This window comes from Nelusetta ayraudi, unplaced genomic scaffold (genome assembly GCF_046127955.1).
Source record: "Nelusetta ayraudi isolate G7.1 ecotype Tasmania unplaced genomic scaffold, CSIRO-AGI_Nayr_v1 ptg000033l, whole genome shotgun sequence".
NCBI classification, from domain to species: Eukaryota; Metazoa; Chordata; class Actinopteri; order Tetraodontiformes; family Monacanthidae; genus Nelusetta; species Nelusetta ayraudi.
Window position 1 is genome coordinate 1,591,795 of NW_027466083.1, and position 15,033 is coordinate 1,606,827.

Sequence of the window (15,033 nt, forward strand, 5' to 3'; positions counted from 1 at the left end):
TTCGTGTAAAAAAGAAAGAAAATTGGAGAGGAGAAGTTTTTCTGCTCTTCCTGCTGCTTCAATCTGGCAGTCACAGTGTTATTATGGGTGTGCCCTAAATCTGCCTGTGCTGACAGACGCTGCACGACTTCCAGCAAAAATACAATCACTCTTACGTCACACAGCAGCCTTCATGACTCTGCTGGTGCTGGTGAAGTGCTGAAACATACACTCAAACGCACGGACATTGGCAGACATACACGCAGAAGAACGCATACGAAAATAGAATGTGTAGGCCTATTGAAATGTCGCTGAAGTTGTAGTTCTCCATATATACGCTAGAGGGAGGTGCAGGATCTCTGTGTTCTATTTTCCCACTCTACTTCGCAAAACCCCTACTTCACGCGCGCGCGCACGCACACACACGCACACACACACACACACACACACACGCGCGCGCGCGCGCTGCCTCACAATCAATCAGTGTAATTATTCGTCATTGCACTATCCATCAATCTCCTCTAATGACTCTCATGTCCTGCTGTGTTTTTGCACCACAGAACAACTAAATTATGCAAGCAAGTTGGTGAATGACAAGTAATCTCTTTGTTCCATATTCTCTGCTGCTGTCCTCCTTCATTTTCTAATCTTTGTTCTAGTCTAAAAAAAGACTTGTTTCAATTCATTGATTATTTCCTCAGCTTTGCGCGTCAAAAAAACAAAAAAACAAAACAAACACATCCTGTCACACATTTTTGTAAGGAAGGTGTTACAACACGGAGTTTATATAATCCCAAAAGAAAAAAACTGGAATGAGGAAGGGAAAAGTAACTGACAGATTCTGTTGAACGGTCTGTTTGGCTGATTTCACAACAACTCCGTGAATCTCAGAGCATTTCCAAAAATAGACTGAAGGATTGACATAGCAGTTTTGTTCCAGGTGTGTTTTACTGCCTCTCAGCGGCCAAAAAACTGAATGCAGCTTGAAACTTGAGAAGATTTTAGTTAAAAAAAAAGAAAGAAAAAAATAGCAAGATTAAATCAATAAAATCAATTTGACTTTGACAGTTTGAGTTCCTAAAAGCATAAGCATTTTTCAGTAATTATATATCAATTGTACACTTAATCATGTGACTTAAATGCTGCAGTTAAATAAAATATTAAACAACAAATATATTGACAGATTAGAATATTCTCTTAAAAAACAAAACAAAAACAATAACAAGTAGTGAGGCGCACCCCCTCAGAAAAAAATTGTTCCATGCTCAAAGTGAATGTGAATTCAACCCAAATTGAGACCACACTCGTGATCTTTGCAGTCTCCCCTGCTGCGTGATGGCGTTGCGCTGGAAAACAAAATATGCATCCAGTCCACTCAGAGTTCTGGGGCTACGAGTACAGACTCCAGTAAATGATGTTGAAGAGCAGGTAGGCCAGAGGAAACAAGACCCTGGAGTAGGAGTCGATCATGTAGCTGTTGCTCATGATGAAGCTGAGGTTCCATCTCAAAGATTGCTTCCTGCGCAGCCTGGTGCCCTCCGTGGGTGCAGAGACGGTGGAGTTCCGGGTCTGGGTGTTCCTCTCCGTGTTTGGCGTGCTGGAGACCTCCGAGAAGGGGGTCAGGTCGATCTCGTTATCGTGGAAGCAGCCGTCGAACGCCATGGCCTCGGTGGGGTTGTAGGAGTTGGGGATCTGCATTGAAAGAGGTTTGTTGATGAGTTCCGTCGAAGCAGTTTGAGCGATTTTAGAGGGTCAGATAGAGAGAGAGAGAGAGTTACGTTTGCCGCTTTGAGCTTCTTCATCTCCTCCACGGTGGTGAAATAGTTGACTGCAGCGTACTCAATGACAGACAGGAAGACAAACAGGAAGCTCGCCCACAAGTAAATGTCCACAGCTTTGACGTAAGACACCTGCGGCATTGAAGCTGAGACACCGGTGATGATGGTGGACATTGTGAGAACCGTGGTGATGCCTGAAAACACAGAGCACCATCGTGAATACCACATATTGTATGTCGGGTTATGTCATTTGCAACTCCTATTCAAGCAGTGTGGCGTGCACTGCGTTTCCTGGGAACGTTGATGAAATTCTAAACATTTCTTTGATCTTGTTATCAGCGTCAGGGCCGTGTAGCAGCACCAAGTACCCAGAGAGACGCGTGCGGGTACGGCCCTCCTGTCAATCCAGAAAGACACCCAGGACAGCATCACCATCAGCATGGTGGGGAAGTAAGTCTGAAGCATGAAGAAGAAGATATGCCTCCTGAGAATGAAGTTAATGTAGAGCCGATTGTACCAGCCTGAAACACAGATAAATGGAAAAAAAAAAGTGGAGACGGGGCAGAATGGGGTGTGAGGAGGTGTGTAGTTTAAAAACAGACAGCAGACAAACAGTTCTGTCACATGTGGCTCTACACAGGTGAACAGGAATTAAATAGACCACATTATTTTGACCTGTCGATAACTAGCTTGAAAAGAGCAATGTATCTCCAGCAAGTCATGTATCATCAAAACAACACAACACACAAAGTTTGATTAATAGCTACATAAGGAGAACTTGCACAGTAACTGTGTTGTATAGTTAATTTCAAATGGTCAGGTGAGGAAAACTTTTTAACAATAATTTACATTTACATTGGTTAACATTCTTACAACAGTGTAATGCTACTTTTATTACTATGACTAACAATACTATAAATGACACCAATAAACTCGCAATATGGAGCAAAAAAGGCATTTCTAACCGTGTGCATGCGAACACATTTTTAGGAATAACCCTCTAATTTCTGACATCACTGTGTGTTTGTCTCTCAAACTTCTCTTGCTTCAGATTTGGCCTGACCAGTCGAGTGTTCCACCTCAACTAGCCCTCCTTTGTTGTACTCAGGCCAACATCAGCCTAGTGAGTAAAAGTACACAAAACAACTAGTAACTGTGCGTGTTTGTCACTTTCAGAGGTGGAACTCTCAATATCGCTCAAGTCTTTCTGCAGAGCATGAACTTCACACCACTGAAAGCACCAAGACTTTTCCTTTTCAGGTACATTGTATTTCACAATGATCTCGGTGTGAACTGACGGACTGAGGGGCTCTCTGGTTGTTCTCAAAGTGGGCACAGCGCAAGAGGGCCCCTGGCCTGCGAGCTGACATACCAGTGCTGCTGTAGAAGGCAAGCCCAAAGGAAGGCTGGAAGTCTTCAACAAAAAACTGCGAGAGCACGATCTCGTCAGTCCTTAATGAATCGTTCCCGTTCTTCCAGTAGAGCATTAGGTCGTTCTCATTGTAAGCATCTTGGAGAAAGAAGGGGAGAGGCGGGGGAGGGGCAGGGCAGGTGGGGAGAAGACAGACTTTCACATGTTGCCGTGGCTGTTCTTCTCAGAGGAGAGGAGAGAGCAGGTGGGAAACGGTGGCCCCCAGCTCTCCTCTGAGAGGGGATCCACGCTCCAACCGCTGCAATTAACATCAAACAGACTGAACAATAGCTCCCTGTCATCGCAGCAGAGTGGAAAGAAGTTCTCCCAGTAAATCCTGCCGCAGACGGCCTGACATGTTTAATAAACGGAGATTTACATCGTGGGGGATTATAATTTAATTCACTTTCTGCATGGAGATGTTGACTGACACTATGGCCCAATCCAATTTCTCACTTCTGCCTCAAGCATCAAACCCTGGGCCCTGAATGACACTGCCCGATGGTGGTTATCTAATCCCTGCAATCATTTACTGCTTTATGACTGGTAAATGGTTTTTTACTTTTGCAGGTTATGCTGGAGATTAAGCCTGCATGAGAGGCATTCTTTTTTCACAGCGTATTCCATCATACCTGGTCAGAAAACAAGAATAAAATATGCCAAAACATGTGACTGCCATGCACGACACTGACATCTGATCAGAGGTAGGAAAAATATTCACATTTTGTACTTAAGTAAAAGTATGGACACTTGTGTAAAAAAAAGAAAGTACTCTATAAAGTACTCTGTAAGAGTAAAAGCATGGATTCAACTCCTTTACTCAAGTAAAAAAAATAACATTTTCTCTGCCATTAATGAAACAATATATTTGTTGATAATTTTGAAAAAAAAAATGACAAAGTTGTGACAGAATGATCTAGACTGAACTGACCAAAGGTCTTGCATGGCCATCTGGATCATCTTTGATTTTAATATCTTTGCTTCTCTCAAAACTATGATTATTTTCTGTTTCAACTGCAGCTTAAGCAAAGTGTAATCAGTGAGCCATTTGACCTCACTATGACATTAACAATAACCAATGCTATTTTCTATATCTTTATTTTTCTCTGTACTCAAAACATACTGAACAGTGACTCCAAAGTCAAGGTACTCTAAAATAATTTCCCTCTAAATTATGATCCACTTTTATTTTAACTACACAACAGCAGAGTTCAAATAGCTCCACTTCAAATAACAATAACTATTATAATAAAAGGTAATTGCTTTTAATAAAGTTTGTTTGTTATGTACAAATGTAGGGAGTAAAAGTAGAGAAACCTGGAAAATCTGAGTACAGCAACAAAGTATTTGTACTTCATTACCTCCCACCTCTGCATCTAATCATGTTGATATTAGCTTTAGCTGCATACAGCAGCTAATGAGACATAAGCATAACTAGCGATTATTTAGTAAGACTATCATGATTTGTTGCAGTTAATTTTGTTTGAGAATTGGAGGGTATTCTGGGAAATAGTGCACAGTGCTTCTTTTGTCCCATAGATGATCTTTCCCCATACTCATATGTCTGTACAGGAATCAGGACCCCTTTCACCTGAATGTACACATACCAAATCAGCAGTGGGGCGGAGCCTGTGTATTGGTACATGTGATCACAATGTATTGTGAGTAGTACAATGTGGCTTCTTCCTCTATCAGACACACATCTTGTCTTGCAGTCATTTAAGGTCAGGGCTGATGAGCATATGGATGGTGTTCAATAGTTTAGTGAAGCCAGCTGTGTCACCAGCCACAGCTTCAATTACAAATCAAACGCTCAAACGCATTCCCCAGTTAAAGACTCAAAAAAAAAACCAAAAAAAAAAAACACCCCTACCAATTCATAAATGGAGTTCATGTAGATGTTAAATGGAACAAACTAAACATAAATTCTCTCTAAAGGCAGCTTTGGATAGTGGGGTATTTTATAGGAACGGAGGATCTGGTTTATACTCACAGCTTTCCAGCTCCAGAGAGCAGTTCTGTGTGTCAAGTGGGAAACTGCTAAAGTCCATGGAGCAAAGTGCTGTGACAGTGATCCTAAAAGCACAGCCAACACAGGTAAACAAACAGCCACATCAGTCTCACAAACATTCAACACCGGCAAAGGTGATCACAGCAAACGCCACAGGTGAATTCAGGTGAAATGCACACAAGCAGTGAGCCATTCAAAATATGAATTATTATTCATGTGAACTGCTGCGGATCGTGCGGCTTTGTGGCGACAGAAGGCCATCAGGGAGGAGACCGTACTGTCAACATCTGCCTGTGAAATGGATATGATGACTGGAGTCTGAAGGCTTACGAGCCACTCTCTCATATCCCACTCAAGATCTGTGATTAAGCCTCGCCATGATAATTGAGTGCATGGCTTTATGGTTGCTTTACATCGTGGCCATAACATCTCTGAAAACATTTCAACCCTGAACAGGATTAAACCATGGGAAATTCATCATTTTACCTGACACTGTAGAGTATGTTGCCATCGGGAAAAACCCGGAGCATGATATTTTCCATGGTTGTGTCGTGGATAAAGGAGCGCTTGGAGTGGACGAAGAAGACGTCGGGGACCCAGATCTTCTTCACAAGACGCGCATCGAAGGTGCGGCTCTTGTTGCTGCTGGAGGGGAACGCCAGCCGGTCGTCCTGCCAGTAGTGCCTCAGGTACAGAGTCATGGTGAAATCCTGAATCACGAAGGGCAGGTGGAGGTTGAGAAGAACGGAGACAAGCGATCGAGGGTGAGTAGTTCAAGTGCTTTATTCCAACCTCCAACAACAAACAAAGCAAGCTTTTGAATGTCCCGCCACCCAGGTAAACACACACCCCACCCCTGACATCACTTCCCCTCGGCTGGTGTGAGACAGTACCCCCTAGTGCCCCCTAGTGGTTTGCCTACAAAGACATGAAGAATAATACGTACCATGTTTACTTCAGATATGCTGTCAATGCTCTCCACCTGGACGTCGATGCCCACAGGAATGGCTGAGCCTGCAAAGAAATGGTGAAACCTCGGTAATACATCGGCCCTTAACTACAAACCTGATCTCATCCTACACGAGTCCTCTGTCCGCACATCTGCCAGAGATTATGCCATATCTGTAAATCCCACCAGTCAGCCACAAGACATAAGCTACGTTCTCATCATGACTGGGACACAAAGGGATGACGCAGCTATTACACTGGTACTTGACAGTCAAACACACACACACGCACGCACGCACGCATGTACGCAGGCACGTAAGCAAATTCTGATCATATCGCCTCGTTAGGCGACAAGTAACATCTCCTCATCAAATTCTCCAGCTCAAACTACCGTGTTTAATGCAGCAGCCCGAAAAAATTCGGAGGGGTTTTAAAAGCATGCAAAAAACAAAATGTAATCGTGGCTTCATTTTTTGGTTTGTTTTTTTTAGTGTTACAAAACCTTTGATTTGGAACAACAAGGATGGGAAGTGAAATACATTCATGTTTTGCAGCGATATAATAATTGTAACAACCAGCAGTTTAATCACCTTATGAGAGCATATACAGTAGATTAAGAACAGTTGTGTAACACTCAGCCTGGGTGGAGGCAAAGCACGAATAAAGTGAAAAACTGAAAGAAAAAAAAAAGATTTTCATTTGTGTTCATTGCAAACGTGGATCCAATAGCTGATTTGTGTGCCAATTCATCGCTCTATTCAGGAAAAAGAATCATTAAAAGAAGCTGAAATATCACACTCAAAAACCTAAATAACCAGTTTGCGACAGCATTCCAGGTGAACCCAAATGATTTCATAAGAGGTCAAAAATGTTCCAAAAATAGCACCACGTTGCACCTTTCCATAAATATCCTCTGTAGTGGGCTGGAAGCAGGGCTGTCCTTATGTCATCATCCAAAAAAGGAAAACCTATGTTGTGAACTGTAAACATACCCCCTCCGTCAATGCCATTATCTAATGAAGGTAAGCGCTCTACACTATCCGCCTATGATAACAATGGAGTAGTCAAGCATAAAGGATTATATCTGCCAGCTGGGAGCCACTGACGTCCCGTTCTTATTTCACAATTTTAGGTCGCCGAGGCTTCCCGCAAACTCTGTCGTGGGGTGCAAAAAACAGCACAAGCAAGCAGAGGGCAGAGACTGCCGAGCAATTTTCATACACTGGATGAAAATTGGACGGAACCAAAATGCAAATGGACACAGACGTAAGCAAGAGAGGCAGCACAGACTGATCTGGAATATTACTGTTCTGGATCAGCCAAAACGACTCACAATGTGAGTTTACAGAGGTGCAGGAAAAAGTGCAAAATGAAATGAAATGAAATATGGAAAAATTGGAATTCCATCTCATTACCCGTGGCATTCCAACCATTGTGTGTGTGTGTGTGTGTCGAGATTATTGAGAGTGCTGTAGTATCTATGATACTAACAGCTACTAGTTAGGTGGGGTTTGATTCCAGAAGATTTCCTTTCTCACGCTTTATCTCCACAGCTGAGGGTATTTTAAGGCACCGTCTGATCAAATGACCGAGACCAGAGACGGGACTGAGTCATCAAGCTCAAACAGTGGTGGAGACAAATCAGCGTGGGACCGTTAAAAATCCTCAATTATGCAACATTTACCTCAATGTAACAACAGTGTCCAGCACCCATCCTTTACTTCTGCCGCTTGCTGCACTTGCCCACATGTGCGCGCTGAAACATGCTGCTCTGGATATCTGCCCTTTGTGATGTTACAAATGGCACTAAGTATCCCTTGGATACCTCTCCCTGGTTGGTGACAACATCCTCCAAACAGGGGTTTGTTAATCCCATTCCAAACAGGTTGAAGGTCCAACAAATTTTTTCTGGAGACTTTAAACAGAGGGCTAAGTATGCTGTTTTCTACAGATCTGAAGATTTTTTTTTAATAGTGTGAGGCCACTTCATTGGAGTCTGGCACGGAAAAAGTTTCTCATGAAAGCCCCCCTCACACTCACTCTTGAAACAAAACCAAGTCAGGTTTTCCGTGGCAAAATCGCAGCTCAGCCTCGTGCGTTTCCGCCACCGTCCATTAGAGAGGAACACAGCCACATGATTTCATGTGCACTACTGGCTGCAGTCATTGTCTCATAGAGCAGACAATCTAGGTCACTAAGAGGGTTTTTTTTGGGAGGCATAATACCAAAGACAGCACAGTAACCTACATCATCCTTACTGAGCTGCTTGTGATTTAAAAGCAGTATTAATAGGAAATAAAGACAAAAGCACGACAATGGACTCGCGGATGATTGAGCACGTGTCTCACCTCCGAAGCCTGGCCTCATTGCAAAGTCGTGGTCCTCAATCCGGAGCAGCTGCTCAGATTTAATTAGCAGCGACTTGGTGCTGTCCAGCTTTTTCATTCTGAGATCCACACGTCTGCGAAGCACAGAGAGCAAATCTCAGCCCAAGCAGAATCCTTAACGCCGGGTTTTCATCCGGCTCTTTCTAACACCGACACACTCTTGAGGCACAGCCGACATCTGTTCGAGCGAGTTAATTGCGTCTCGACAGCTTCAAGATTACCACCACAACAACTCGGACGAAAAGAGAATTACTTTTCCATTTTTTTCTTTCAAGCCTTTAAGGCAGATCTCACTGGTTGCTTTTGCAGGGACCGGCCATTTTGTGGGCCCTGTGAACTGGGCCTCTTCAATCCCTGACAAACCTGATTGAGACTTAGATTTCATCCTACAAAGAATCTCACATTACTTTGTCACCAGGGATAATGAGAGTTCAAAAAAGTTCAGAAAAAAAACAGTCAAAGGCAGAGTTCAGAATTATTTTAGGAAAAGGACAAAATCTGTCAAATACACATTGACTTTTTTTTTTTTTTTTTTTTTTGCCTTATTTGTGATAAACAGCCTCTCCTATAGACACATTTCATTTGCTTTGGCTGCCAGAAGGTACATTTAAACTGCGGTAGCATCTCATCAACCAATACGTCAGACGTGAGGATTCTGCTGTGGCTCACCCTCCATGTTTCGGCTTGCTCTCACCCACGTACACCTCCTTGTGTCTCCTCTTGTTAGGGTAGTGGTGGCTGCTGTTGAGCTGCGTGACGGGCCACAACCAGGCCAGGCACATCAGTCTGAAGGCCAGGAGGGCCAGTCTCATGTTGAAGCCCGAGCTGGAGAGGCCAGAGGAAAGGCTCCGACGTCCCCTCCCAACTCAGTGTCCGGCCCTGGGAATGCCACAGCTGGCCCCGTCCTCTAGCACCGCCGCGTCCATGTCCCAGCAGCAGCAGCAGCAGCAGCAGCAGCAGCAGCACTCATTCTGGCCCCGGCACGGAGGCACCCGGACACCTCTGCATTATCCTCCCCCTGCATCTCCTTTAACATGGTGGATGTGAGACGCTTAGCCCCGCTGTGCACACGCCCACCGCCGCCACCGACCCAGCGACTCGCCGCTGTGACATCCCTCCGCTTACGTCTGCTGACACATGTTGCGCCCACTCCCCGCCCTCCGCTTTAAAACCAAATATCAATTTATTCCTATAATGACAAAGGAATACCATTAATTCCTCTCTAATCTTCTTATCTGCGGTTGGTGAAATCTTTCAGTAACCTACAAACTGGAGGCAGATGAGGGCGGGGCGTGGCTGGGCGGGATGGGGGTGGGGGGCAGGGCTGGTAATGCAACCAGCGGTTTCATCATCATTCTAACCAGAGTGATGATGAGCAAAAAAAAAAGAGAGAGAGAGAGAAAAGAGAAGCTTCTAGCCTAGTTTTATGCATTGCAGGATTTTCCCTCCAGTTGCATACGAGGGCAATAAATGATCCCATTGGCAGGAGGCAGTTACGGGCATATGTCTGGGTCACATGTGCACACATTGCACTTGTGACTCCTGTGCAAAAAAAGAAAAAAGAAAAGAAAAAAAAATCCCTCTCGGTGAATGTCAACAAAAACAGGATTAGACTCCATTTTGGCGCTGGCACAAATGTAACATGGATTCAAAGCTAAAAATAAATAAATAAATAAATGGCAGCACAGAATCAGCTCATGTACTCAGACATGAAAGGTTGCTGATGAAGGTTTTAAAAATAGCCGGAACAGCGAGATCCTCAGCGTGGACAAGATTAACCCAATGCTTTATATCAAAATTCTAGTTAAAGGAAAAACTTAAAAAAACTAAAACAAAAACAAAATAAAATGCATTATTTGCATTTTTAGAATCATTTGGGTTGACAAGAAAGTGAGCAGGAACCTGCATCAAAATGAGAGATAATGTCAAGTGATTGAGACTTGTCATAGTGAAGAGCAGGAGGGGAAGGCTGCAAAGCGGCTTGAATCAGAAGCAGGAAGAGTGGGCGGGGCCAACTCGTGAGATTTGCTGATCAAATGTACAGACAAGAATCTGGCCTTTTCAGATTATCGTCGGGATTTCAGGAATTAGGAAAAAAAAAAGAAAAAAGAAAAATCCTTGTAAGTCAATAAACATAAAGAATGAATGTATGAATGTTTCATGAAAGCGTAGTAAACATTACAAGAACTCGAACAGAGAATGTAAAATGTGATGAAGTGAAGCCACGGAAAGCATGACTCCGCTCTAGTGGCATGGTCCTTTTAATCTGGGATTACAGTTGATTGAGGGCAGACGCAGGCGGCTCCATCTTTAAGAATTGTGCACGTGGACTGCGCTTCTCCTGTACATGTGACCCCTTGCAGCCAGCTGGGCGTCTGTGTGGTCATCTCCACTGTGTGGCATCTGATCTGATCAGACTAAAGGTCATCACCCGTCCAATCATAGAAAAATATACATTATATTGCATTTTGTTTCTTTAACATTTTGATGCATCGTGCCAAATTGCAGCCAGTGCCTGAAAGACTGTGTCGTTAAACACAACTTGTGTTCTCTTGATCCCAATTAAACCGGCCAATTTCACAAAAACCAGAGAAAAAAGTTTCCCATTTTGGTCTCTGCTTAATTTAGGTGTTGCAGCAGCAGCAGCAGCAGCAGCAGCAGCACCGAGGTGTTGTTTTACAAAGCATCAAGAGGAAGAAAGCGGGTTAATGTTTGGCTGCCTGGTTAATTAGTCAGTGTTATTTTTAGTGTCGGAAAGGATGTAAAGTGGGATCGCACAGAAACACCTCACTGCACACCAGAGTGTTTCTACAGCCACTGCAGCCTCTCACATGGCGGGGACGCACACACTCCTGATGGTGCTGCTGCTTTGCTCAGGGATTCTGATACTGACGAACTCAAAAGGTATTGTAACACTCAGTGTCTGTTTGTACCTTGAGCACAGGGGAAAAACATGCGACGAAGGAGATTATTACAACGAATTCAAAACTGCCTTCCACTGTAACCAGGCCACTGATGTATGCAGGTCAAGGAACATCATTGAGGAAATTCTCTGCAAGAATTCTCCTTTTCCTCATTAACAACATGTCAAATGTGTTTGGTTTCTCTGGTTGCTACTATGTTATAGAGTCATTTTTTAAAAACCCCATTCATGATTACATTTTTAGAAAATAATTACTATACACGTGGAGCATCAGCAGCTGCACCAAGATGAAGGTAACTCTGAGTTCAGTGTGTCAAGTCAAGTCACCTTTTTTTTTTTATATATAGCCCATTTAGAAACAGCTGGGCTGAACCAAAGTGCTTTAGAGGTAAAAACAAGTGCAAGTGAGACTAGATTGACAGGATTAAAGTGCAGACAGCAAGAACAAAAAAAGAAAAGTGTGTCACAGTGAATAGAGAGAAGAATAGTGACACAAACTTTCCTTTTGATGATGAGTTATTGAAATTATTAAAACTGAATGCTTTCCAATGATTCTATTCTAATAACAAATTATTATTCTCATTATTATCAAGTGTTATTACCAGATGCCAATGTCACCTGTATCATCCCTGACGACTGCATCCTGCCCTGCAGCTTCAGACCCACTGGGACTGTGGTGATCCACTGGTACAAGCAGCAGATCCCCGTTCACAGCTACTACTACAACAAGGATCAGTTCGGACTCCAGAACAGGCACTTCAGTGGCAGGACGTGCCTGTTCAACTCACACATCCCTCAAGGCAATGCATCCCTGCTCCTCAGGAGGGTCAAAGTGCAAGACAGGGGCCGCTACAAGTGCTACACCAGCACGCGAAAAGGCAGCCAGGAGATGTTTGTCAACCTGGAGGTCAAAGGTCAGTCAAACACGGTGGAACTCAACGTCAATATGTGATTTTACCCTGACATCAAAGTATGTATGGAAAAGATATGAGATTTGCCAAACACTACCACTAGATGTCACTATACCTCACACACTGGGCCTCTGATGACAGCAGCAGTGGGTGACTAGATGCTATGATATCTGCGATCCAGTGTGAGGAGATGCCCACTGAGTGCTGTCCATTTTCCCTATCTAGCTCTCATCCAATCAGTGAGCATGTCGCTGACTGACAAGAGGGCCACATGCTCCGCCCACAACATCTACCCAGCTCCTCAGGTGACCTGGGCCACAGAGCCTCCGTCTGCCCAGGAAGCTCTAGAAAACTCAACCATCAAAACCACGGACCACAAGGGTCTCTTCCATGTGGAGAGCACGCTGAGGATTCTGGGTAATCTCTCCAATTACACCTACGTCTGCTCAGTCACATCAGCCGACAAGACACAAGTGTGGACAGCCTCATGGAAAAAACAAGGTGTGCTTCGCTTTCATCCTGATACATTTGTCCATAGGAAGCTCTTGACTGATAAATGAATGCAAAAAAATTGCTTTTGTTTCAGACTGTATCACACATGAGGAGGGTCTCGCACTGTCCGTCCCCTGCACCAGCCCGCACACTGTCCAGAACTTCACCCTCACCTGGACCTTCACGTCATTCGGCGATGCCACAGTCATCCTGAGGTACGACAGCAAAACCAGACACCTGCTCAACCAGTGGGAGGGTCAGACTGAACTGGACCAGGAAGCGCTCCAGCTGGGCGACGGGTCGCTCCTGCTGCACAGGCCAGACATCGAGAAGCACTCGGGAACGTACACCTGCACCTTCTCCGGCGTGCAGAGCAGACACGTCATCCAGACCCACGTCAACGTCACTGCCTCGTCAATGAGTGAGTACGTCGGTCAGAAAAACATGAAACAAAACAACAAATCACTCAACAAACCTCCTCACGACAGGTTCGGATGAACACGGAACCAAGAGGTCACGGTGGTGCACCGCAGCCTCAGTCGCTTTTTTCCTCTGCACCATTATGATGGCTGTCCCTCAGTGTGTAAAGCAAAGAGGTACGTGGAAGTCCTTAGGAGGATTTAAAAAAAAAATACAAAATGGAAAATGTAAACCATATAAACTTTAATAGATGGGTGGGACTGATCACTTTGTTGAGAAAAAAAACAACACATAAAGACAGGAAATGAAAAGCCACATGAGATATAAAATATGGGACAAGGAGTCCAAGTTCAAAACAGAACATGGTAAAAATAAATATTATAAAGGCAGAAAATGAAAAAAATGCATTTAATTTTTCTTGTACTGCTACAGCTCAGCAGACCCAGACCGCCAGCTGCAGATACAACGGGGCCGGTTTGCTCGAGGTCGGGATTCACAAAGATCCGTACACGGCTTCCTGCGTCATGGTTCAACGTGGGGCTGAAGGTGACAGACGACTGCAGACAGAGGCGCAGGGCGACGCGGTGGGAAGAGTGTCAGCCACGGCGACAGACGACTCTGCTGCTGCAGTTCTCTCCAAATCAACACTAGAGGAGGAAAAACTGATGGAAGGACACGATGGGCAGGGAAGCAGCAGTCTAGGTGAAGATTGCCCTGAGAAGACTCCTACCGCACTTTTTCTATAACAAACTGCGTGTGATTCAACTGTGTGATCGTAGTAAAGGAAGGAAAAAAAACAGCTATTTATTTGTTTATTTATTCTGCATTGTGTTCAAATCCACTGGTATAAAAATCTTCTATTGACATCATGATGACCAATGATGTGAGCTGCACATTTAACCTCCTAGAGCAGCGTTCCTCAACTGGTGGTTTGCCACCCAAAAGTGGGTCGCGCAGCTCTTTTGATTGGGTTGTGGCTTCGTGGGCAATTTCCGTTTTTTGTTTTTTGTTTTTTTAAAGGGTATGTGTATTTATAGAGAAAATGTTGGGCCTTTAATTAGCAGGACACACAATTAAATTTTATCAAATCATTTCAATAATTTATTTACTAGACACAGTAGAAAGTGGACACGTGTTTTTGTTTTTGTGTAATAAATCTGGCTCACGACTTCATTATCATGAAAAGAAATGTGGGTCCTGAGACTCCACCAGTGGAGAACCACTGCCCTGCTTCAAGCATTGAGGCGTTTCCAGTCGTTTGGCCTGGTGGATCTTTAGTCAAAGGAGGAAACTCCCTCCTGCACTTCACCGATAGGTGAGAAAAAACAAAAGAAAACTCTGCCTATCCTTCGGACTTGGAATGAGTTGAGTCAATCAAGACTGAAGCTGTGACTCAGACGTCCCGACAATTACCAGCGTCGATAATGCACCAACCACAGCTTTCTCCCAGTGGGCCTCCACCTCCTCCTCCTCCCTTTTTCCAGGGCATTTTCTCACTTGCACGCGGCTCTAGTTTCAAGTTTTAAAAACACAAAGGTTTGAAGTAAATGTGTGCGCTTACAGGAAGATGGTTCCCTCTTTACCTACTGCGGACAGGAAGTGGTCTATAACAACTCCATGCTTTGTGAGAATTATCTTTTCTTTGGCCAACCTTGTCCCACTCCTGAGAATGTTAGATGGAAAAATAGCAGACATGAAGAGTGTGTGTGTGTGTGTGTTTGTGTGTGTGTGTGTGTGTGAGAGATAGAGAGAGAGAGAGAGAGAGAGAGAGAG

At 44.1% G+C, this 15,033-nt stretch overlaps 2 protein-coding genes across 2 annotated transcripts in view; both read right to left on the bottom strand.

Moving 5' to 3' along the window:
* Positions 1-15,033, bottom strand: part of LOC142891736 (uncharacterized) — a 125,199-nt gene that overhangs the window by 15,631 nt on the left and 94,535 nt on the right. The gene's annotated exons all lie outside the window — the stretch shown is intronic.
* On the bottom strand, positions 1,003-9,680 carry LOC142891599 (gamma-aminobutyric acid receptor subunit rho-3-like). The gene is made up of 9 exons (XM_076031255.1): positions 9,184-9,680; positions 8,476-8,588; positions 6,126-6,193; positions 5,666-5,889; positions 5,162-5,244; positions 3,130-3,267; positions 2,126-2,278; positions 1,758-1,951; positions 1,003-1,671 (listed from the first exon to the last, which is right to left on the bottom strand). Exons 1-9 carry the CDS (start codon positions 9,324-9,326, stop codon positions 1,369-1,371), a joined length of 1,419 nt encoding a protein of 472 aa, XP_075887370.1. The 5' UTR covers positions 9,327-9,680; the 3' UTR covers positions 1,003-1,368.